At 41.4% G+C, this 26,100-nt stretch overlaps 1 protein-coding gene across 1 annotated transcript; it reads left to right on the forward strand.

Moving 5' to 3' along the window:
- The first annotated feature begins 227 nt into the window (after positions 1 to 227).
- DLK2 (delta like non-canonical Notch ligand 2) lies at positions 228 to 24,423 on the forward strand. Its single transcript, XM_058170726.1, has 7 exons — positions 228 to 497; positions 1,929 to 2,252; positions 7,277 to 7,379; positions 14,404 to 14,467; positions 15,508 to 15,638; positions 19,357 to 19,501; positions 19,770 to 24,423. The coding sequence occupies exons 1-7, from the start codon at positions 228 to 230 to the stop codon at positions 20,533 to 20,535; spliced, it is 1,803 nt and encodes a 600-aa protein (XP_058026709.1). The 3' UTR covers positions 20,536 to 24,423.
- Positions 24,424 to 26,100: the final 1,677 nt, after the last annotated feature.

A 26,100-nucleotide genomic window follows, 5' to 3' on the forward strand; every position in this document is an offset into this window, starting at 1 on the left:
AGTCCATATATTTTTACAGTGAAGAAGTTGTAAGTTACATGATAATTTTTTCCTGAAACCAAATTATTTATTAGAGAGTTCCACCCATTGCCTAGTTAGTATGGTAAGAAACAAAGCATGGTCGTCTTATCATCTACAAAGGCTAAATATTGCTTGGTGGAACCAGCATGCAGGGAGCTATTATTAAAATCTAAATAAAAGATTCAACCACATTATTGAAAGACAACATGGCATATTTAAGAACTGCAGACACAAAGCAGTCCAGAACCAATATGAAGCCTTCAGATGTTAATCTGCACTATGAGAAGGACACACATGAAAAGGGGCAAGAAAAATGGATAGATTGCTCAATGGACAATATGGTGGAGATGCGCTTACCAAGGTACTGCCCAGGGACCAATTTCTCAGGTTCTGATAGTCAGAAGCAGCAACACTCAGTGCCCGAAACAATGGTGGATGGTGCACAATTTGGGCACAGAGCTGATGAGAAGAGGAATGTTGGATCAGGGTGAAATCTACTTAATTTCCTTACTGGTTCGGAAGTGCACGTGCCACGTCACATGCACGCGCACACCCTCTGTGCATGCGCAAAACCTTTCTGCACATGCATAGAGGGTACAAAACACATTACTTCATTGTAAAAACCAGGAAGTAATGACAGCTGAGCCAGTGGACAGAGCCTCGCACAGCGATTGCTACCGGTTCTCCGAACCACCAGCCAAGATTGCTACCGGATCAGGTGATCCGGTCGAAACTGGGAGCATTTCATCCCTGCGTTGGATACATTATCCCGGTCCACCAAATTCATGGCGCAGAACAGAGGCAGGATCACCTAGAATCCTATTTTCTATCTCTAATCTGTTCCACTGGGTACATAAAATGGAATAACCAAAGGACTTTAGGCCTGTCCACAATAATGACCCACAGTATTGTTTTCCATGGCTCTGAAAAGCTCTGGACCTTTTGATATTATACATATGTGGCTAGGTGGCTAAGATACTCAGAAAGGTTGGCAGTTTGGCAGTTCAAATCCCTCATATAAGTCTCCTGCGTGAGCAGGGGGTTGGACTAGATGACCTCCAAGGTCCCTTCCAACTCTGTGACTGTTACATATACATAACATAGATTCTTGATTTTAAGCTATCCTTTTATCTCTGTTCATGTCTCTTACTCCCTAGTGTTTGTTTGGCTTTTGACCCTTTCTGCCAGGGTTTTTGATGTTTGCTGAAGTTTAATAAACATCAAGCTATATATATATTTTTGCTAGCAGAACTGAATGACATATAACTTGCTCTGGAGTGGATGACTGAGAGTGTGTGCAGGATGCAATCTGCAAATGGCCCATGAAAAGTTCCCAACAAATATTGCATGGTCAGCTTTCCTGCATCCCAACCTATCTTCCTTAGGATTTATATACCCTACCTGCACATGTGGTTAAAAACGGGCTGCGAGCCACAAAGGCTTAAGCCAAAAGCAACCTAAAATACACGAAGGCTTTAGAAAGGCCCAAGATTAATGGTCGGGGCGGTGGAGTCGCGGGTCAATCCTGGAAGCCCTGAATTCGAATCGCTGAAGTTTGAGGCACTCAGCGGGCGTTGGAGCGACGGGGCCAATTTACACGCTGAGACGAGAACGCGGGAGAAGAACTCACTGCTGGTCTGGCCGGGAGGGAAGAAGGAGAAGGAGGAGGAGGAGGCGGCGCCAATCCTACTCCGGTTTGGAGAAAGGCGTCTCTCCTCCGCTCCCTCTTCCCCCCCCCCCCGTCCCCCAGCATAGGCTAAAGGAGTCGCAGGTGAGAGGTGATCGGGCTGGGCGGGAGAGGAACGTCCGCCTGCGGTTTGGGGGCTCTGGGTTTCCTGGCTCCCTCCTCTCGCAATCGTCAAGCTGCGGGAGGCGGCATGTCCCAGGGAGGGAGCAGGGATGTGTAGCCACACGCAGCCCCTGGCAGCCGGCCTGAGCGCGCACGGCGGCGGCGGCGGCAGCAGCAGCAGCAGCACCAACAGCGGCGGCGGCTGCCGCAGCAGCAACAGCAGCAGCAGCAGCAGCAGGAGGAGCAACGATCGGAGGAGCGGGGAGGCTCGCAGGCAGCTTCGTCGAACCCTCTGTGCCCGGGCAGGGCAGGGCATGGCAGCCCCCCTTCGCCGATCCCCGCGCTAGTCCCGAAGCACAAGGAGGGAGGCCAACAGGCACGCCCCGGGCCGGGGGGGGGCGCGGGGGGGGGGGGAAAGCAAGGAGCCGCCGCGATCGCCGAGGTGAGGAAAAGGGGAAGTTGTTTGTCTGCTTTTGGTGCGGGGTGGGGGCACCCGAGAAGGGAGGGATGCGCGCAACGGAGAAGGGGTGGGGGGAGCCAGGGTGGCCTGGAAGGGATCCGGGGAAATTGGGGGAAAAGAGCTGCCGGGAAAAGAAAGGTAGGTCTGGCACGGGAGGGAGGATCCCCACGGCGCACGAGGAGGCAGGCGGCAAAGGCAGCGGAGATGATGACTTGGGGGACGCTGCCAGGGCGAGCTGGCACACACCAGGGTCTGCCCTGCAAAGGGAGGCAGGCGCGGTCGGAGAGGGCTCTTTTCGGGTCGGGGGGGGGGAGGGATGTTTGGATGGCGCCTGGCGGCCAGAGTCTTCGGCATGTGTGCTGCGGCGGCTGGGCGAGAGCGCTCCTCCCCTCCGCACCTGGAAGGAGCGGAGGTGACTGTGGCTTTGGGAAGGGTCTGCCTGCCGCCCTACCTCGGGGTGGGGCTCTCGGGGAAGAAGGCTGTCAAGAGAGGCTCGTCTGCCAGGCGGCGGCAGGAGCACGTGGGGCTGGCTGGGGAGGGGTGCTCCGCGGTGGTTCCGGCTGCCCTCCGTAGAGGCGCTCCTTTTTGGGCCGGCGGGAACCCGTAGGGCGGAGAAGAGACCAGACGATGCGGGGCCGCTGGAAGAGAGCGGAGGCATCAGGCAGAGGATGGGGCCGGCACAGGCAGAAGGCCTTTTTTTGGGGTGGGGGGGCCCCCTTTCTGAATCCGTCTCTGAATGAGGTTGTGTATTCATCTCTCTCGCTGTACTAAGGCAGGGGTCTCCAAGCTTGGGAACTTTTAAGCCTGGCGGACTTCAACTCCCAGAATTCCCCAGTCTGCTTTGCAGGCTGGGGAATTCTGGGAGTTGAAGTCCCCCAGGCTTAAAGTTCCCAAGCTTGGAGACCCCTGTACTAAGGGGTTGAGACCGAAGAGCTGTATATTACAATCCGCCCTGCGAAGAAACCGCAATTATGAAGAGAAGTACCCTCAAATGGAGGCGAGGTCAATTCTGCATATGCTGTCGGGATGGGGAGAACCAGAGGCAGAGTGTGTGTGTGTGGCGGGGGTGGGGGTGGGGGCAGAGTCTTTGTCGAGTTGCCTTTTTGTCCAGTTAAGATGGAAGCTGTCTTATGGACATGGGCAGCATAAAAAATTAATAAATAAATAAAAATTGCAGTCCAGGTAGACAAAGCCATGTTGCTTTTTAGCAGTAGGCTTTAAACATCAGAAGCCTGCTATGCATACAATGTATAGAAGGATCACCAAATTCTACCTAACAGGGCTTTCCACCTAGATTTGTTACTTGGCCAATCTTGCCTTTGTAAAATTTGAATAATGCTTGTTCCTTTCCTGGGGCATGGAATTAGAAACTCAGATCTAAGAGCCCCGTTCTAAAGCAGCAGAAATTGCTTTCGTATTTTAGGATAACATATAGATCTCTGGTTTTTTTAAATACACTTAACTCAATGCTAATTTCTCTGATCTATCCTCTGTAGGTTGTCAGTCCATCAACCAGTTGAAAATATTGGAAGCAGAGAAATCGGCATCTTACCTAGTTTCTTACTGAATTCTTGATTCAGTAATTCTGCTGTACATAGTGATGAGCGATCCCACCATATTATTTCAAATAGTATTGCATAACCTATAACCTAGAAATGTACCCAAGTATTTTTTCCCCACCCTCCTAGGGGACTCCAATTCAGCTAATTCAGGGAAGCCACCTAGTTCAGGGGTCTCCAACCTCGGCAACTTTAAGACTTGTGGACTTCAACTCCCAGAGTTCCTCAGCCAGTTTCGCTTTCACTTCGCTGGCTGAGGAACTCTGGGAGTTGAAGTCCACAAGTCTTAAAAAGTTGCCAAGGTTGGAGGCCCCTGAATTAGTTATAAATGAAAAGATTCCTTTGGAATCTTATTTGCTGCCTGTAAAAGGAATAGCATCTTCCCAAATCTTTAAACAGAGAGATTGAAGTGGCAATATTGAGAACATGATTTAAGTGATACTGAGAAAACTTCAACATTTTATTACTTAGAAAAGATGCTACCAGATTCCTTATGGTTTTTGGTGACTGTGAACTAACACAGGTCTCCTACAATGTGAGTTGTGAAGAACCTTCAAAGTGATTCAGGATACTGAGCTTCTAATACATTTATGGGGGAAAACAATTAGAAAAAAATAATTGATTTATGATTGCTGGTGACTTAGGTCATATCTCTGCTTTGAAGACTTTATTGGGAGTGGAGGGGAGAAATGACCTTTTCAATGACATGTGGCATTCAGCTGGGGTCCTAATAGCTCAAGAGGAATTGGTTACCAACTGTTCATCCTTAATCCATAAATTATTTTATAAGATTCACAGGAATCATTTTGCCCTTCCCTGATATGCAGCAGCTGTTCAGCAGCACAAAACACTACACCACGACATAATACTTCAGGATAAGAAATGAAAGCCAATCTGCTAGCCAATTGGAACAACAATAGGATTTTAGGGAAATGGTAGAGTTCGGTTACCCACAGCAGAACGTGACCAGAATTCTATGTAGGCTCATAAAAATAACATCCTTTAATAATCAAACATGCATGGAATCTTTATTGTAAACTCACCCAGAATATCTTTTCAACAAGAATACATCCAGCTTCATGAAACAATTCCGAAATGGGCGCAATACACTTGTAATTATATTCTTGTTTTTTTATATTGCCTTAAGCTCTATCACCACTACAAAGCAACAAAAGTTTTACTTACTGTAACTATGCTACAGTGACTTTTGGGATTGTAGTTTGGGGAAAGTGCTGAGAGAAATGGGTGGGGGACTTTGTTTTCTACCCAAAACAAAGGAGCAGCTGGTGCTTCCTCTGTTCTGTACACAAAAATTAACTGGATTTGCTGTTGCATTTAGTTAATAGCAACAATGGTTCAGCATCTTTAATTCAAATGTGAGGTGATTATTTTAGGAATCACAGGTTGGCACATCCTACTCTCCACTTTTCTTCCTTGTCCTCAGCATCTATTTCACACCTTTAGTGAATAAGGCTATCGCTGTAGCCAGGGTAAATGACATAGCTGCAAGACCCCAGCGCCCCCCCTTCTTAGTGCCCTAAAAACTTATATATTACTTCTTATATCTATTTCCTAAAACAAGGACTAAAATTGGTTCACTAAATTTACACTGGGCTTAAAACTCTTGCCCTTGGTTCCCCCAATGCAGAAAAATGAAGCCCAAAATTCTACTTCTGCAATTCTAATTATAGTAATATATCCTTGCTATTCTATCTGCAATTCTTAGCCGCCAGCCCCCCTCCCTTTTTTTTTCAAAAAAAATGAACCCTCTGGCTGGAAAAGATTTGTCTGGCCCTGCTAAAAGGGGGAATAAATGTTAAACCAATATGTCTGTAAGTGGGTGCGTGCAGGCACATATGCATTATGCATGTGTAAGTGGGCGTGTGTGTACATATGCAATCTATGAGGTTATCCTAGAATTTGAAGAAAGGTTAAAATGTTACAGCAGGCTATGTTTTGTTCCAAGATTGAAGAGAAGAGGTTGTGTCTCAGTGATTCAGTCCAATCTTACTGTATTTTGGGGATGATGAGGGAGAAGAAGAAGAGGGGCAGCCATGATGTAAAAAAGGTGTATCTGTCATATGTAGGATGAGCTGTGCTTTTGGTGGGAAGGGAACGGAGGAAGTTGTCCATAGTTGTCTGCTTTTTTTTTTTTTTAAAACTGGGCTGGGAGTCTTTTGGAAGTTATTTGTACAGCTTTGGAGTCTTTCTTGATGCAGCGAATCATGACTTTTCACCTGGTGTGTGATCAGTGAGGATTCACAGGTGTCAAAGAGTAACTCAGGTTGCTGGATCTTCAAATTTCTCACACCTGCTGACATGAATAATGCTATAGAATAGCCACAAGTATGTTGATTGGAGGTATTTGTAAGAACGGGAAAAGCTGCCATTTAGCAGGAACATACGCGCTTCCTTAAAAGGAAAACCTTGGGCTCAATTCCTGCCTCTCCACATAGTGTATTGAAAGACTTATGCTTTAATACTCTGAAGGTTTGCAAGTTGGAGCAGGCTAACACTGATCGTATGGACCAATATCCCCTAACATGAGAGATTTCCAATTTTTCACTATAAAAGGGGTGCACGTGAAGTCAGTAAATCTAACCATTAAAAAAAGAATCCAGAAGGGTAGGCAGCAATTGAAAATAACCATTGGGCTTTTCTGCCATGAAGCAGTAGGAATAGCCGTGACTAAACAGCAACATGGTTAAATTCATTGTCCAGTTTTAAACTGTACTCCCATTAAGTGTTCTTGTTGTACTGCCGGGAGATGAAGAAATTGTCAGAATTGCTCAGAAAACAGTGGGAATTATTTCTAAGCAGGGAGGCAGAGGATTGCACTTTTAATTAGCCAAATAATCACATGACCTTTTCTGTGCTTCAACTTTAAATTTAAATAAAGCTCTAAATGGAGTTATCTGTTCAGTATAGTTGGCATTTCACTTTGGAACACATATAGTGAACGACGCCTTCAGAAGAATCGCTCTCTGATCTATGCCCTTGAGTTTAAAGAAGGGCTTAGTTTTTCATAGATATAGCAGTGGTGGGATTCAGCCAGTTCTCTCCGGATTGCACAAGCCAGTAGGGGCAACTGCGGGAGGCTCCGCCCACCCGCCCAGACTTGATGCGCAGAAGGCTGTGCGCATGCGCAGAGATGGCGTGTGCACGCGCACTCACATTTGCAAACCGGTAGGGAAGGTAAGTGAATCCCACCTCTGGATATAGGGTTGTTAATCCCTTCCCAAGTAAATGGGGAGAAAAGCTTGAAAGGGTGGGAGGGATGTGTTCTATTGCTTATGGAGCACAATATGCAAGCTGATTCTTAAAGGTTTCTCATCTTAACACGTTTAACTTTGTGTCCCTCCAAGTGTTTGGAATAGAAAATATCCTGTTAGTGCTGCAAGAGAGGCCAGCGGAGCAGGATTCTGATCTTATCTTTGTTTCTTGTAGGTGACTATCTCGGTGGGGGCCACACTGATCATGCTCAGGAGTTTCTGTCTTCAGTTCATGTCCTTGCTTTGGATCCTTGCGGCCCATCACCACTTTATCCAAGGTGAGGATTAACTAAACATTCACTTGAATTGTCTAAAGGGCTGCGGAAGAGAAGAGAATGTTTTGACACTGTACACATGATGACCTTCCTTTTGTATAACTCTGTGAGTGGTGAGTCTCAGTTGAAGAGGGTTGTTCTTCAATTGCCAAATAAGCAACTTTTACAAAATTAGCGTCCAGATTTGGTTGAGGTTGGGATTCCTTCCCAAAACAAAGAAGGCAACCAAAGAAGAATTTGGACCAAGGGTGGGCTGCTGGGGGTTCAGGAGAACCTCTAGCTATGATTCTGTGCAGTTCGGAGAACCCCCAAATCCCATTCCTGGCTGACCCCTCTCCGCCCCTCCCAGGAGTCCCCATGCAGCCCATTTTGGATGCGAGATAAGTGCAAGGCACGCCCGGAGGCTCAGGGAGGGTGAAAAACAGGCCTACTGGGCTCATTTCCAACCTCCAGAGGGCTCATTTCCAGCCTCCAGAGGACATTTTCGCCCTCCCAGAGGCTCAAGAAAAGCCTCTGGAGCCCTGGGTGGGCAAAAATGCCGCCCCCTATGGTGAAGGAGGCCAACTAGGCCATGCCCATCATGGCCACACCCACCCAGCAACGGGGCAGAGAACCGCTTGCTAAAAATTTTGAAGCCCACCCCTGGTTTGGACCATAAGGCAAAAGAGTTTTGAGGACAAGGTGATGACAAAGAAAGCATTATGTCTGTGGAGCTATTCAGATTTGTTTCCCAAATGATAGTATAATACAAAGCTATACAGGGCATGAAGGTAGCAAGGCAAGAGATCCTTATCTGATATTGGGGCATGAGTGGTGTTTGGGTACACGCAGACCCCAGTATGAGTTAAAGAAGGAGCATATAACTATAATTCATCATAAAAATAATATAAATGTAAAGTAATCCATGATAAAATAAAATCATTGAAAGATTTTAGATGGGCTGCAGGTGAAAATTTCCTTGTTTCTCATAGTAAGTCATAGTAATATCAATAACAGACTGATATGACTCCTTGCCAATGGTAAGAAATGTTCACTGCAGAAAAATGAAAAGGGCATTGGGGGGGAAAATGTTATTCCTGGGAAATGGTGGCACAGGATTACCTTGGATTTTCCCAAGACCCATATGAGATGTTGTTTTCCCTTTGAACAAATCCAATACAGCCTTAACACAGAGTAGGAAAGTGTTCCCCTCCCCTCCAAAATTATCCACCTGAATCTTTTCACATAAAGGGAGAAAATAGCTGGAGGATGTTTTAGAATGGAAACACTTACTTTAGCTTCCACTGTGACGTATCTCTGCTTGCATCTGGAATGAGTTTGGATTTGAAAACATGGATGTCATGTTTAAATTGAATTGGCTGACATTCAGGATGTCTGTTCTGTTCTGTATTGTGCCGGCTGTCCTGCATCTGAACTGTGCCTCACTGCATTTTGAATTTTAGTGTAGGCAGTGACACCTACTGGATGCTCTGCAGATGGCCTTACAATATTCCCGAGGAACAGAAATAATAAAGAATGGAAAACAGTGGTTACATTATTATTTATTTAGTAAATATACGGGCTGCTCATCTCATACACATGATTCTGGGTGGCTCACGATTAAAATAAAATAGAAGTAAAAAGGCCAGCAGAGATAAAAACAACAAAAATAACATAAAATGAACTCTGCGATAAGACCAGAAAAAGAGAACTCTGATTATTTGTTAGATAATATATATATATATTTGTAGATTTTCACGGGTATAGGTATGTAGGTCTTGGCGTATTCGAGTCTTTTCCCGTGTAAGGTTGAGAGTATTTTGGCAATGTTTCGGCGAGGTCGCACTCGTCATCTTCAGGCTGGTGCTTATAGCTTCATGCTTGTGCAAGCAAAGCCTCGCCAAAACGTCGCCAAGATACTCTCAACCTTACATGGGAAAAGACCTGAATACGCCAAGACATACCTATCTCTATCTCTATCTATCTATCTATCTATCTATCTATCTATCTATCTATCTATCTATCTATCTATCTATCTATCTATCTATCTATCTATCTAATAAAACTATAAAACCCTACCTGGGCTGTGAGAATCTAATCTGAATAGATTCTTTTTGTTACTGTTTACCTTGTCCCCTGCAATATTTTCATACCGTAACTTATTCTTATTAAAGTTACACTTTGATCTGGAAAGGAAGTTGCTATTTGTAGTTATTACTATCTTCATTCTGGAGAAAACCTCAGCTTTGGGCAGATATTTTGATGCAGGAAATGACAATCAGAGGAAGAATTAATTAACCCTTTTCCTACATCACAATCTACTACCCCCCTGAACAGAATTAGATTTCCATTTTAAGGTACACTATTGTTATCTGTACATCATACCTGATTTAGTTTTCTCTGCATTTATCTTAGCTTTCTCCCGATGGAAACTTTAGCATATCCTAGAAGTACCTAACAATAAATGATTCCCCCCCCCCACAAATGAAAGAGAAGCCAGAGTAGCTTTGTACACAAGAAACTAGGATAGAGACAAAGGACAGAAAGAAGTAATGGTCGGAAATTGAAAGGTGGGACCGGAGGATGGCTCAATTACAGCCTTGGAGATACTTAGATAATTAAAAAGAAATCTACACCTTGGAACACTTCTAATTCTTGTCTCAAGTGATGGGGCAAAGAACTGGAAATATTAGTGGCCTGAGCACTGAAGGTGGAGGAATCTAGTCTAGTTTCTAGACTATTCCTCAGTTTTAGTTGGTGTGGTTATAGTGAGCAATAGCCATTCTTGCTAGATAGTGTTTCTTTTCTTTCTCTGTGTTACACTTCTCCATGACGGCTGATGGGAATCCAGGTTTTGAAACCTGATGCATACTTTACATTGAGCCATAATGTGGTTTTCGTTTGGTATGGGAATCCAAACTGATGGAGATATGGGAAACTGATTGAAGCTATTCTGCAAATCATGGTTAAACAGTGTGGAAACTCAGATAAGGTTTCACCATCACTATCTTTTAAACAAATATTGTAATCAGTCTTGTGCCATCTCTTGTAACATTGCAACTCCAAGACAGGTATCACCTCAACCACCAGCAGCTGGTATTGTGCACACTAAATCCCCATTTGGGTTACTAGCTGTTTGTGGGTGACTATTCTTATATTGCTACAGTCATTCTGATTTTAACCAAAAATTGGTTGGGCAAAATTATAACAGAATAACAGAACTGGGGGTCTGCAATATAAGAAATTAAAAGATGCTTGTTCCCAAGGAGGAAAGTTATGGCAAATCTAGACAACATATTAAAAAGCAGAGACATTACCCTGCCCACAAAAGCATGCATAGTCAAGGCTATGGTTTTCCCAGTTGCAAAGTATGGCTGTGAAAGTTAGACTATAGTTATGGGGAACAGCTGAGATTGCTGCTTATCTGCCTTTCTCTCTATAGTGTATCAACATTCTTTCCAAAAGTCCTAGATTCTGTGGCCAAATTGGCAATGGAATTCCCAGAATTATGATTCTGGGAAACTACATTTTGCCTTCATTAGACCTGGAGTCTTAGATAGTTCAGGAGTCATGGTCACCATGACAACCAAGGGCCTGGTCCAACTTATTCAGGACTTGACTCACATTGGATTTGTTTTTTTCTTTTAAGGCAGTGGAATTGTGATTTGGGAGTTGGGGGATGCTAATATCAGTCCCTTACCTTGGCCCTAGAGTTGTTCACAGTGACCTCTTCATGAAGAGAGCTAGGGCCTCTTGATCAGTCCACCTTAAGCAACTGATAGACCCAATGCAATTTCAGAAGCTGACTGAATTCAGAGAAACTCCACCATGGAAAACCTCTGGAGGTCTTGAGATGAAGATAGCAGAACTGTGTTGGCCCACTTGGATATTTTGGCAACACTGACTATGGTATCTTTCTAGACCAGCTTTGGGGAATGGGAGGTATTGATTTGCAGTGATTTTTCTCATTCCTATGCAGCTGGTTCCAGTCGCTATTGGGGATCGGGGAACAGAGGCTTAGTTCTAGGTTTCTGAAACATGAAACTTGATCAAGTCTTTCATTGATCTTCTTTGACATTTGCATAAAACCAGTGAGTGAGGTCATTTGAAAGCATGAGGTATATCCAGAGGTGGGTTTGAGCAGGTTCTGACCAGTTCTGGAGAACTGGTAGCGGAAATTTTGAGTAGTTTGAAATTTTGAGAGAACCATTAAATACCACCTCTGACTGGCCCCGCCCCATCTATTCTCTGCCTCCCGAGTCCCAGCTGATCGGGAGGAAATGGGGATTTTGCAGTAACCTTCCCCTGGAGTTGGGAGGGAATGGAGTTTTTACGGTATCCTTCCCCTGCCACACCCACCAAGCCATGCCATGCCCACAAAGCCACACCCACCAAGCCATGCCCACAGAACCGGTAGTAAAAATTTTTGAAACCCACCACTAGATATGGCATTATTGGTGTTGATGATAACCAGTTATATATTTCTATCCTGGCCCAGAAAGGTGATGCTGTTGGAGTGTAGTCCAGTCCTTGGAGACTCTGAATATCTGGATGGGGAGAAACGTCCAGATTTGTTCTCTGTGACTCAGAATGCAGGATATAGAATAAGGAACAGAAGTGACAGAAAGGCAGGTTCGCCCAAACGATAGGAAAATACTTTATACTGCAAGAACAGTTCAATGGTGGAGCCAATTATCAAATTGGTAGTGGGCTCCCCCTCATTAGTTGAACAGGCTGGGCAAGCTGAATAATTTTTATTTGGATACCTAAATGTCCTTTCATGAATATGATTCTGAAGACTTGAACTTTCAGGAAAAATGTTTAGACTGGAATGATAAATGCACAAGACCTACACAGTAAAAGAATAGGTGAAGATGGTCTGATACAGAGAGATACAAAAGCAGGAGTAAAATGCTCCCGGTTTGGACCGGATCAGCTGATCTGGTAGTGATGGCGGCAGGTACTTTGGAGAACCGGTATCAAAAATCCCTGCCCCCCCTTGCCCATGCCCCCCCAATTGCCCGGTCGCCCGCTTGCTGGTTCTTTTAAAAAATGCTTTTACAAGGTAAAATAAAAGATTTTACCACAGCTCACAGCAGAGCCGTGCGATTGTCAGAGCCTTTTTTTTTTACTTTTAAAAGCATTTTGTTTTACAACCTATTTAGCCAAGTATATTGTAAAAAAATGCTTTTAAAAGGTAAAAAAAAGGCTCTGACGATCACAGCTTATTCAAAATAAGTATCAGATAAAAAAATATCAAATAGCATATGAGTAAATTTAGAAAATATTTTGTATTAGATATATTTCTGAAGGAGAAGGGAATTGAGAGTGTGATTATGTGTGGAGTGACTAGAGATTATAATTTAAGATTTATTTTGGATTATGATTGTTAGTTTTGATACCCTGCATTTTGTTCTGGGAAGTCGGGGTGGGGAGTGGGGGGTTGAGGGTAGTGGATGGAGTGATGGTTAATGTACAGGGATTATTGAAGATGTATAAATATAATTAATGTAGGGTCGGGTCTGCCCAGTTACCATTTTAGAACGGTGGGGAGGGAGAAAAGAGGAGAGAGTAGGATATAGGAAAGAGGAGAAGAGGAGTAGAAGAGGGAGAAGAGGAAGGAAGAGGGGTAGAAGAGGGAGAAGGAAGGTGTAGGGTGGAGTGAGGAGAGGATGTAGATAAGAGAAGGAGAGGAAGGTCTGGAAAGTAGAAGAAAGTAGAAGAGGGAAGAGAGTTAAAAGGGGGGGGGTGACTGGGCAAGCCCGACTAATTGTATATAACTGTACATTGGATGAGCTGTTGGATATGATTATAAAAATAAAACTTTTTTATAAAAAAAAAAAATTAAAAAAAGATTGCCCACCACAGCTGATCAACCCCCATCCCCCCCGCAAGCTGTTCTACTTACCCCATGCCTCCTTTTGGCTTGCACTGCGTGTGTGCACCTTGCATTTGGTGCGTGGTGCGCACTGTGTGCGCACAGTATGGTTACACAGCGAACCAGTAGTAAACGGGTTCAGATTTCACCACTATACAAAAGTGTATGTCTGAAATGAAAAGGAATTTTCTGTATCTTGGTTCCAGTGTGGTATTTTCAGGGAGAATAGAATTTTGACAAAGTTCTGTCTTTTAATGCTTTTCCATTTGTGTGAGAAAGAGAAGACTGTATACAAAAGAATAAACGTGCAGGTATTCCAATGAAGCGAGTGGTGAACCTGAAGTAAACTGATACTACTTTCATGGATTGTAATATTTTATTTTATTTATATTTTATATTTTATTTTAATATTAACTTTTATGCCACCCATCTTGCTATGGTGACTCTAGGTGTCATAGAAGTTTAAAATCCATTCAGAATCTTGATCTAAGTTTTTTTCTTATTTGACCAGTCTGTATTAAGAGGAATCCTTATTATGTCAGTCTTATATTTATTTATTTTATTTTTATTTTATTTTTTTCATCAAGCATGTATTTTATGACAGATACAAGTGTAAACGTAATTATAAACACACGTAAATGAATAAAAGAAAACATTAGGACAGGGATGGTAGGCACGCTGGTGCGCTTATGCATGCCCCTTACAGACCTCTTAGGAATGGGGTGAGATCTACAGTAGATGGTCTAAGGTTAAAGTTTTGGGGATTTGGGGAAGAAACCACGGAGTCAGGTAGTGCATTCCAGGCGTTGACAACTCTGTTACTGAAGTCGTATTTTCTGCAGTCTAGTTTGGATCGGTTTACCTTGAGTTTGTATCTATTGTGTGCTCTTGTATTGTTTTGGTTGAAGCTGAAGTATTCATTGGCTGGTAAGACATTGTAGCAGGTGATTTTCTGTACAATGCTTAGGTCAGACAGAAGATGGCAAAGTTCAAAGTTGTCTAAGCCCAAAATTTCGAGTCTGGTGGCATAAGGTATTTTGTTGCAAACAAAGGAGTGGAGGACTCTTCTTATGAAATATCTCTGGACTTTCATCCTAATGTTGATGTAAATAACAATTGCATTCTTGGCTCTATTGTGCATAAAGTTCCATGCTCTGTTCTAAGTTGCAGGTGATGACTGCAGTGACCATTGTAATTTGGCCCACGGCAGCTGTGAAAAGGATGGCAAATGCAGGTAAACAATTTTTTTTAATGCAAGTATAGCTTTTTCTTTGTGTAGCCTTCCATTCTCTCTGCCATTGCTTCCTCTTCAATGTCATATGTTGTAACAATGCATGTAACAGTCACAAAAAGGCTTGTCTTTCTGGGATTCTGTCACAGAAGCCAAAGAGGCTAAGCCACCCAAAGAAACACTTGGTTTCAGTAAAGTTGATAAACAGAAGCTGAGAGAAGGATTTAGCTTAATTACTCATAGCAAGATATTCCCATAAGAGAAGGAGGGTCTATGGAGCTGACATCAGCTGTGGGTTCTGGACATAAGAAGAGTACATTTATTTAAATTTGTATTCTATATTGTTTTGTACTGCTTTAATAATTCTGTTTTTTTATGTGTTACGACATGGACTGCCAAGGGTCACTTGTTGAGATGGGCAGCTATAGAAATCAAATAAATAAATAAATAAATAAATAAATAAATAAATAAATAAATAAATAAATAAATAAATAAATAAATAAAATTTTAAATGAAGGTGTAATGATTAGCAACTAAAACTGAATTAGACAGCAGTGGCTGTTGAAGATTTATTGGCTGGGTGATCCTGAGATGGACCACCAGACAATTTGATATACTACTAATGGGATATTGGTTTGAAAGGCATTTGAACACTCTTCAAATGGAATTGGGCATATTCTATAGAAGTAGGTTGAAGGCAAAGAGGAAGAGCACTGGGAAACCTTTTTTTTTTGACTGAAAACAGATTGCTTCTCTAAGGCAGGAGTTAGATGGAAGATGAAAAGTTCCACTAACCAAAGCCAGAGGGAAAATCTGTATCAGAGACAGAATTCCAGATCAGTATCTTTAACTTTTTGTTTATCTCAAAGTAGATAGTAAGGTGTTAGGAATACGTATCAGACACACATTATGGATTGCACATAGAATTGGGAAAGATTTAGCTTGCAATATTTATTATGGAGTGGTGGTGGGGGAAAATCCCTTGACGACATATGTTATACTGGAATTTTCTCTGCTCATCCAGATCTTGCATTCTTTTGCAGATGTGATCCCGGTTGGGAGGGAAAATATTGTGAACACTGTGTGAGAATGCCTGGCTGTGGCCATGGGACATGCCACCAGCCCTGGCAATGCATTTGCCAAACTGGCTGGGCTGGCAAGTTCTGTGACAAAGGTAGGTTACACCAATTGAAGGAGGATGGAAAAGTCTTAAATAATAACAATAATAATAATAACAGAGTTGGAAGGGACCTTGGAGGTCTTCTAGTCCAACCCCCTGCCCAGGCAGGAAACCGTACACCCTACAAATAAAATCTGGACAATGGAGACACACTGTTCTGTCCTCCCTCGCCTCCGTCCGAATGATGGCTTAATTAGCCATCACTAGCAGCTCTGGCAGCAGAATAGCCAGCGTCTGCCAAGAGCCTCCATTATCTTCCACACCGCTAGTGAGTCACCTAGAAACAAACTTCAGCTCTTAAATCAGTGGATTTGCCTGTTACAAAGAGACACAGCAGCTCTGGCTGCCTTTTATATCCTGTGGGGTGTGGCTCCCAGACTCAGCACTTCCTAGGCCTGCCCCACCCTTGCTTCTGTTGTTCCCTCCTCTCCTGCCTACGAAACCAAGCCTGATTGCCGTCAGCTAGGTCTGCAGGCATGGCCTGGGGGGGGGAAGAGTCAGGGGATGGAGGCCTCGTTATCTCTTCCACCTGGCCTGTTTCTGGCTCCTGGAGCTGAGCCAGGCAAGCTGGTGCTCCCGAGTAAGTCCTGACAGCCCTTTCCCCTCACTGTCCAAGTCAGTTTCTGGCAGCAGGCCCGGCTCGGGGGGCGCAGACACAACACACATGTATTGGAAGTGGATACTCTTACATAATGCTGCTTTACACTGAATATTTATGTGAGTGTGTGTGTGAACACAGAAGCTTGACCCCATACTTGGTAGCCAAACTACAAAAAAAATTCATGGACATGGCACAGCAAGATATGTAGCTTTTAGTGTAGATACAAAAGAAGAGAAGAGAAGAACAGAGTTGAATTCCATATACAACTTACAACAGTTCATTTAGTGACCATTCAAAGCTATAGTGGCACTGAAAAAAAGTGACTTATGACCATTTTTCATATATATGACTTGCAGCATCCTCATGGTCATGTGATTTACATTCACATACTTGACAACTGGTTCATATTTATGACGGTTGTTATGTCCCGGGGTCATGTGATCATCATTTGGGATCTTATGACAAGCAAAGTCAATGGGGAAGCCAGACTCATTTAACTGTGTTACTAGTTCAACAGCTGCAGAAACGTGGCAAGAAAAGTTGTAAAATGGGGCAAAACTCACTTTAGAAATTTCTTAGCTAGCAACATAAAAATCCTGGGCTCAATTGTGGTCGTAAGTTGAGGACTACCTCTGCATGTGTGTCAGACCCAAGGTTTAAGCCCTAGGCGTTTTCTCTTATATTTTAAACTTCAGGTTAGGATTTGTAAGCCATTTAGTTCCCAGCTTTAAAAACTGACATCTGTATTGGTCTGACCTTAGTTCCTTATCCCATCTTTAGCTTTAAAACAGTAGTAGTCAACCTGGTCCCTACCGCCCACTAGTGGGCGTTCCAGCTTTCATGGTGGGCGGTAGGGGTTTTGTCCGATACTGAAGCACTTTCCTTTTTTTTTAATTTAATTGACTTTTTAAAAAATTTTCATAGCATTATTTAAAAACATTTTCATTAGGTTTTCATAAAATTCCCCGTGACAATTTAAATTTCTGAAAATATACTATTTGTATCGCCTGCGCATAAGTTTAGTTCACGTTACGTAAGTGAAACTAAATGGTAAGTAATTATTATTAAATGCTTTAACTTGCTGTAACTCTGCTTTATAAATTTTATAAAGTAAAGTTACTTCCCTACTTTATAAATCACCATTACTGTGGAACCGGTGGGCGGTTAGAAAATTTTACTACTAACAGAGATACAAAAGTGAGTGGTAGGTATAAAAAGGTTGACTACCCCTGCTTTAAAACAACAGTAGCAGTTCAGCCTAATCTTAGTAATCATATAGCCTTGTTAGCAGTATCTTCTTGTCTTTGGAAGGGTGTCTTTTAAGAAGACAAGTTTATTTATTATTTATTTATTTATTTATTTTTGTCACAACAATATATGTAAGTATCATACAAAAAGATTATATAGTTTATAGATTATATAAACATATATATGAGTACATATTAGGAGGTTATTAGTATATATATATATAGGAAGAAGAAAAGAAAAACAATAGGACAGGAACGGTAGGCACGTTTGTGCGCTTATGCACGCCCCTTATGGTCCTCTTAGGAATGGGGTGAGGTCAATAGTAGAAAGTTTTTGGTTAAAGCTTTTAGGATTATGGGAAGAGACCACAGAGTCAGGTAAAGTATTCCAAGCACTGATGATTCTGTTACAGAAGTCATATTTTCTGCAATCTAGATTAAAGCGGTTGACATTAAGTTTAAATCTATTGGTTGCTCTTGTATTATTGCAGTTAAAGCTGAAGTAGTCTTTAACAGGAAGGACATTACAATAGATGATTCTATGAGTTAATATTAGGTCTTGTCGAAGGCGACGGAGTTCCAAGTTTTCTAAGCCTAGGATTTCAAGTCTGGTGGGATAAGGTATTTTGTTGTTTTCAGAGGAATGGAGAACTCTTCTTGTAAAGCTAGAGTTCTTGGTCCTCTTCCTTTCAGATTAGATGTACAGTATCTATACAAGCCTCAGTAGGAATAGGTGCCTTCTTGTCAGGCACGGTAAAGACAATGATAATGTACTTCTGAAAAAAAGCCACTTTTAATTTTAGCAGTTTCAGTATAAGTGGGGATGTTCAACAAAAGTGGCTTTTGTTGACTATTGCTACCACTTCATTCCATCCCTTGCAAGGTTCTCCTTTTAACACACTGTTGGGTCAACGATCTTCATCCTTTGAACATTTCATCCTGTTTGGGAGGGACATTCTTACATTCAGAGAATGTGTAAAGCATGGATAAAGCATGTATCCAAACTCAGCTATATTAACATGTTAGGTTGGTTAGTTGTTGTGTGAGCGGGTTTCAGGTTTTTTGAGAGGAAAATTAAAAAGTAGCTTTTGGGTATGAAGAAGGAAGGAATGAATCCAGACAATAAATTATTTTAGGAAAATGTTTTTCCTTTAGATCTAACTACTCAGTTCTATACTTTCCTCCTCCTGGATTGTCATTGTGTTTGTTTCAGACTCTTAAGTATGTTATGCTACTCAGTTATGATGAAGTTGCTTTTCATCATTACTTTATGGCTGAATTTACCATCTTTTCTTGAGATCAAGTTCATTAAAAGAAAACTTCCACCCACTGGATGCTGTTTTTCACATGTATGACCATTACATGTGACACCCCATGGTCACGTGATCAGAATTTGGCTGCTTGGCAACTGGCTCATATTTATGACAGTTGCAGTGTCCTGGGATCATGTGATTCCCTTTCGCGACCTTCTGACAAGCAAAGTCAATGGGGAAGCCAGATTCCCTTAACAACTAAGTTAATAACTGCAGTGATTCACTTAACAATTTTGGCAAGGAAGATCCTAAAAGGGGGCAAAATTCATTTAACAACTGTCTCACAAGCATAAATTTTGGGTTCAAATATGGTCAAGGCCTGCCTAAAGATGAATCTTGGGAAGATGGCAAAATAACTTTTATGAAGCACCTCCCTATAGACTTTTATGGGTTCCTCATCCTTTTTTGTGTATTTTTCAAAATTCTACTTCATGATTGTAGTATAAAAATAATTTTTTTAAAAAAAAGTGGGACTTAAAACTGGCATGAGACAATCAAGCCCAAATATGTTTTAAACCCATATTTTATTTTAATTTTTTTGATTATTTCAGATGTTCATGTCTGCGAGCATCAGTTGCCATGCAAAAACGGAGCTGAGTGTGTATATGATCGTGATGGAGAATATTCCTGTCTGTGCCTTGAAGGATTCCATGGAAAGGACTGTGAGCTGAAGACAGGGCCATGTGAGAAAGCAGGGTGAGCAGTCCTCGTAAAAAAAAGATGGCGAGAGCAGAAGATAATCTGAGACCAGAGCTCCTCTGCTTTGGTCAGAATGAATTTTACATCTTAAAGAAAATGCCATGTAAATGAAAACAAGTTTATTGTAACCTGTGGTCAACTAAAGTTTTACTTTTACAAAGAGAAAATTGAAACTTCCAACTTTACAATGGACGATATGGGGTTGTGATAATCTAATAAAAAAAGCATGATGGGTCTTAATTTTTCCCTGATTTTGTCCTTTCAGATTTCCATGCAAAAATGGTGCATTGTGCCACGATAATAATGGCTTTGCTTCCAATTACACCTGCAAGTGCCTGGCTGGATTCACTGGTGCACATTGCGAGATTGATGTCGACGACTGCCTCATGCGTCCCTGTGCCAACGGCGCCACTTGCCTTGATGGCATTAATCGCTTCTCCTGTCAGTGCCAGGTTGGCTTTGAAGGACGTTTCTGCACCATCAACATTGATGATTGTACCAGCCAACCATGCAGGAATGGGGCTAAGTGTTATGATCGCATCAACGATTTTGATTGCTTGTGTCCCGAGGGCTTTGCTGGGAAAACATGTGAGCTTCTAGCTCCAGAGGCAACCTGGATCACTGAGTCTCAGCCTGATGCCAAGGACCACAATAGGGCTCTGGGAAGCACAACCAGCAGTTACTCTTGGATGACCCAGTCTGAGCCAGCCAAGGTTATAGTTACTGGAAAGCGAATCACTAACTACAGTGAGAAATCAAATGATGGCGGGCTGTTAATCTCTGTAAAAGAGGTGGTAACTCAGCAAGACTCGGGACTGAGTCAGTCACAGCTCATTTTAGTGCTTGTATTTGGGGGGATCACTATTGTGTTGATCTTAGTGACTGTGTTGCTGCTGCTGAAGAATTGGCAGAAGGGGCGCCAGAGAAGTCAGAGCCCCTCCCAAACTGCAAGGAAGCTTCAGGACCAAGAATGTCAAGTGGGAATGTTAAGTACAATCTTGATAGAACCCAGGAAAACCACGGAGCTGTAAGAAGCCAGAATCAGGGCCTGGTTGATCTAGAAACGCCCACTGGCGACTCAGAGAATCCTTCCAGCTGTGTCTGGGGTCAGTTCTGGCTGCTTATCTCCAAAGTGTTGAGGGCTCTGATGGAACTGAAGGCTGTGAATTGGCATGAAGGAAAGTATCCACAAGGCAGTAATTCCTGCTTTGAGAAAATAATTCTTGAATGTGTGCAGTAAATCCATTGGCATGTTGACTTCAACTCATCAAGGCAGCCAAGGAAACACTGGGCTAGGATAACCTTCCTTTTGAAAAGAGCAAGTGGATCAGAAGGTGGTTATCCGACGTACATTCTACATTGCATAATGGTGTCAAAGGTGCCGGTAGAGTTTGTAGGAGCTGAAACTTTGTTAGGCCTTCAGGCATCTGATAACTCTTGGTTAGAGTCTTTGCAGAGTTCATATGGCCTATTTACTTCTGAGAGTTTAGAAATTGCTGTGGATATGCCCTGACTTTAGAATTCTGGTCCAAACAATATTGAATTTTTTTACCATTTTCTACCATTATGTGTTTCCAATGACATTATCTCCTCATAATGCCATGAGACAGTTTGCTGACCATTTTTATTACTTCTCCCTTCTCTTCTATCTCATTTTCTTTTTTGTTTGTTTGTTTGTTTGTTTAGTTGCAAATGAAAGAGATTCTGTATTATACCAAATCATCTCAGGAGGTTTGTTAATACTTTAATTTTATATCATGTTCGTTCACCAATCCAGCAACACATTTCCTCAGCTATGGTGTCAAACGGGAGCAGAAACAAAGCAATGTCCACTCTTTGCCTTGGATATCTCGTTTGAGCCTTCACACTTGTCAGGAAGAAGATGGAAGTCTATGAAATTGGAAGTAGAGCTCTGTTCTAGTTCCCATTGCAAGGAGCAAGTTCTTGAGAGAAAGAATTTAGGAGTGACATCAAAACAATTATATTGTTGGAGGATTCCACATAGTGTGCATGTATGTGGGAGAGAGGAAAAGAGATACATGCTACATTTGGAGAGAAGAGTGCCTCAAGATCTATGTTGGATTCTATTAAAAAAGGGGTGGTAGAACTGCTGACATTTTGAAACAAAAGTTTTAGGGTTCCAGATACCCACTTTTTAGAATGGTTGTCTTTGTTCTGAGTTTTGCCTGTTTTCAGCAACAGGTGTTCCTCTCCCATCTGCTGTTCCTTTTCTAAGGGAACATTGGAAGTTGCCTTACAGCAAGTCACTTCACTGGTACATTTAGCTCAGAAACTGCCATATTGATTGGTGATACTTCCCCAGGAATTTAGGTAGGAGAGTATCTAATCCTTACCTGGCAATGGCAGGATTTAAAAAGTATACAATCAATTACTTTACCCTCTCTATATGGTAGTGAAGGTAATGATGCAGTTAAACAGAAAATATTGCATAATGCTCTTTGGGTTGAGTGATAAAATCTGTTCCATTCAGTAGTACTTTCTATATTCCATCAAGATAAGATGCTGAGCTTGTAGAATATTCATGTTGGCCTTGGCTGCCCAGGTCCCTCATCTCACACCAGAAATACGTCAACACTTTAGGATTGTGGCTAAGTTCCTAGGTTGTGTACATGGAAATACCTAAGTTAAGCAAAAAACAAACAAACAAACCTGAAGGAAATATTATTTTTGTAATACACAATTGATAAATATGTATTACTGCTCAACTCCCCTCATCTCACACCAGAAATATGTCAACGCTTTAAGATTGTGACTAAGTTCCTAGGTTGTGTACATGAAAATACCTAAGTTAAGCAAAAAAAAAAAAAAACTGAAGGAAAGATTATTTTTGTAATACACAATTGATAAATGTGTAACTTTATAAAATAAATACAGTAATTAAAATACCAACAACCAGTGCCTTCCTGCCCTCTCCACAAATTATCAGATTGCATCATCGCAGCTCTGTCACATTTAACAAAACATCTTTTTTTTTGCTGAGGAGTGCCTGGAAAGGATGAAGTAATAATAATGTTTCCCCAAGTATTGATGCTCTTAATGTTACTTTTCATCTTTTTAGGGATATTAATTTTGATGGAGGCAGTGATCCATATGGCTAGTAATCAGTGGCATATAGAACAAGATGCAGGCAAACGACGTGTAGTGGCATCACACAACTGCTGCTATTAGATACTTGTATTTTATGTTTGACATAAATATATAAATGACATGTGATTACACGTATTTGTCTCCCTTTGCATAATGTGTGTGTCAACATAACTGCACAAGTGCTGTAATTTATGTACTTAGGACAGACACCAGCACAAAAGTACACAAAGGCATTGTGTAATGATGCACATGTCATTTTGATGTCATTATGGCTTACTGGTGAAATCAACAGCAATATACATGCCCACATGTTTACCAATTAAAATGGATAAATATATTGGCAGATAGGGTTGTTGTTGGAAACATACATATGTAAAAAGGGCAAAGGATATCAGTCTGGGGGGGAATGGGGATGATATTCTGAAATACAATTTTAAAAATACAAGTGATGCAATTTTTTTTATTAGGATCAACCAAAATTCCCAAGATAACAGCTTTTGGCTTGATTTATTCCATGCATATAATACAGAATTCATTTTTTTCATATCTGCATTTTGTATTGAATTTCTGAATCTAGCTACCATGACTTACTTATAAACCACAATTTACACTGTACAGCTTTGAGCCTATATGAAAGCATCAATTACATTGCTTGGAGTAATGTATGGATCAAGCCCTTAAGTGATCCAGAAGTTTATATTTTATAGCTGGTACAAAAATCAGGAAAATGACCTGCAGTTGTCAAAAAAACCAACCCAGTCCTAGGCTGCATTAACCGAGGGATGGAATCAACGTCACATGAAGTGTTCATGCCGCGGTAAGACCACATTTGGAAATTTTATCCAGTTTTGGTCACCATGTTATTAAAAAGATGTTGAGACTCTAGAAAAAGTGCAGAGAAGAACAACAAAGATGATTAGGGAACTGCAGGCTAAAACATGAGGAACAGTTGCAGGAATTGAGTATTCTTATATTTATTTTATTTATTGGTTTAATGAAAAAAAGGACTAGAGGGTGACATCATAGCAGTATTCCAAAATCTAAGGGTATGGCACAAAGAAGAGGGAATCAACCTATTTTCCAAGCACCAGAAGGCAGGACAAGAAGCAATGGATAGAAACTAATCAAGGAGAGATGCTACCTAGAACTTCCTGACAAATTTCATGACAGAACAATTTATCATGGAACGACTTGCCTCCAGAAGTTGTGGGTGCTCCGACATTGGAGGTTTTTAAGAAGAGATTGGACAACCATTTGCCTGAAATGGTATAGAATTTTCTGCTTGAGAGCAGGAGGTTGGATTAAAAGTCTTCCAAGGTCCCTTCCAACTCTGTTATTCCGCTATTCTGTTAAATGAAGGGGAAAATTGAAGAAGGACAGAAATCATGCCAGAAGTTATTGCATGTAAAAAACTTTTTTATTCCAAGTCTCTAGACAGAATCACAAACTAAAGTAATTGATGGCAGAATCGGGTGCGATTGAGCCCAAAGGCTAGTCAGGATACTATAAATGTGCTTTTGAGAAACAAAATCTAGGGAGGAACATATAATTTTCTTCTATACTTTTTATACAATATATTAAACTTTTATATGCATATGTTTTTAAAAATTATTGTATGGTACTCTTAACTGTTTCATGAGGAAGTGAGATAAAAATGGGTGGCTTCCAAGTTTATGTTGTAAAAATCATGTTTGAATAAAGGATAGTGGGTACAAAGCTGTTTCCCACTTCGGGCAAATCCAATATAACTACTCTGAACTTGCACATATTTTTAGAACCTCATCTGGTTATAATTTAAAAGAAAAGGATGGAATTTAAAATGAAAAATAATTTCCAAATATTCAGGAGCTTAGCCTTAAAATATTAAATATAAGTAATCCAAAATCCTTTACATCTGGTAGCTCCCCCCCAAAAAAAATTTAAGCCTTTTGAGTAACTATGCCTAAACATAGTAACTAACTAAACATAGCTTAGTTAGTTCTCAATACAATTCTCTGGATTTTGCAATGCAATCTGCCCCAGAACACGTATACTACAAAAGCCAGTAAAAAATGTGTGTATTTGTGAAGCTAATATATAAAACTATATTACTTTAATCTGTGTAAGTACAGATACATACATTTGGCAAAACGTGTCCCAAAATGCATATAAATCTTAGTGAATATTTTTGATGAATCAAGTTCAATACATTCTACAAATTGAGAAACTGAAAATAAAATAAACTTGATATATTTTCAGGGGAAAAAAAGAAAACTGGGAGAAATCAAAATGGGAAGATTTATTATCTCTATTAACTTTTGAACAGGGATTTAAGTTTCTTTCCATTTCTTCTGTATCTCCTGGACTACAAACTCCTAATTATGGTATGATAGCATTGGAGTTGAATAGAGATATTTCTATCATATGGAGGACTCCACCGTGTCTGTACTTGAAAATTTATCTTTTAAGTTTCATGAAGAAGATTCTATTAGTATGCAATACTCATACCGTTTTACTCACTTATATTGAAACTTGTGTCATGCCTAGAGAAACTGAAGCAAGCTTTTTGGTGGAATTTTGACACATTTATTTAGGGTAGCAGTTCTCAACCTGTGGATCGTGACCCCATTGGGGGTCGAATGACGATTTGCCAGGGGTCGCCTAAGACCATTGGAAATATGGGAAGTATACTTGCGAGTCGAAGAATCGCGCTCCAATGGTTGACTCCACAAGCCAGCTGCAGGCTCTTCAAATCGCTAGCCGAATTCAGCTTCAGGCACAATGAATTAAAAAAGAGAGAAATCTTTGCTCTGATGTCTCCCTCTCAAGCCAGCTGCAATCACTCCCAATCGCTAGCCTAATCTGGCTTCAGGCGCGATAAACTTAATAGGGGAGGAGTCTCTTCTTTAATGCCTCCGTCCTCAAGGCAATTGCAAGCAGTTCAGATTGCAAGCTAATATGGCTTCAGGCGCGATAAATTCAAAACGAAAATAATTTTACGGTTGGGGTCGCCACATTGTGGGGAATTGTATTAAAGGGGTCGCAGCACTATAAAGGTTGAGAACCACTGATTTAGGGTATTCTGATGGTACAATTAGCCAAGAGACTACAATGTTAATACATAGTATTATGTATACATACATAATACATAATACATAGTATGTATGTTAATACATACATCCACACAAAATTCTGCCATGTTTCCCAGCTATTTATCTACTCGCATGTATAGCATGCTTTCGAACTGCTAGGTGCAGAAGCTGAGGCAAGTGACAGGTGCTCATTCTGCCACATGGTGCTAGGACTCGAATCACCAGAGGAGAGACCACCTCCAGCATCTTTAAGTTACTGAGCCTCTGTAGTTTTGACACAAAACATACACAGAGATGAAAAGCTGTTTCATCTGTTAACAAGTGGCATCACAAAACGGAGAAGAGAAAGCAGCCATATGTTTATTGCTTCTGTATTATAAGTTTAAGACACATATGTCAGCTTGGTATATCGTGCTA

The sequence above is a fragment of the Ahaetulla prasina genome, chromosome 1 (genome assembly GCF_028640845.1).
Source record: "Ahaetulla prasina isolate Xishuangbanna chromosome 1, ASM2864084v1, whole genome shotgun sequence".
NCBI lineage: Eukaryota > Metazoa > Chordata > Lepidosauria > Squamata > Colubridae > Ahaetulla > Ahaetulla prasina.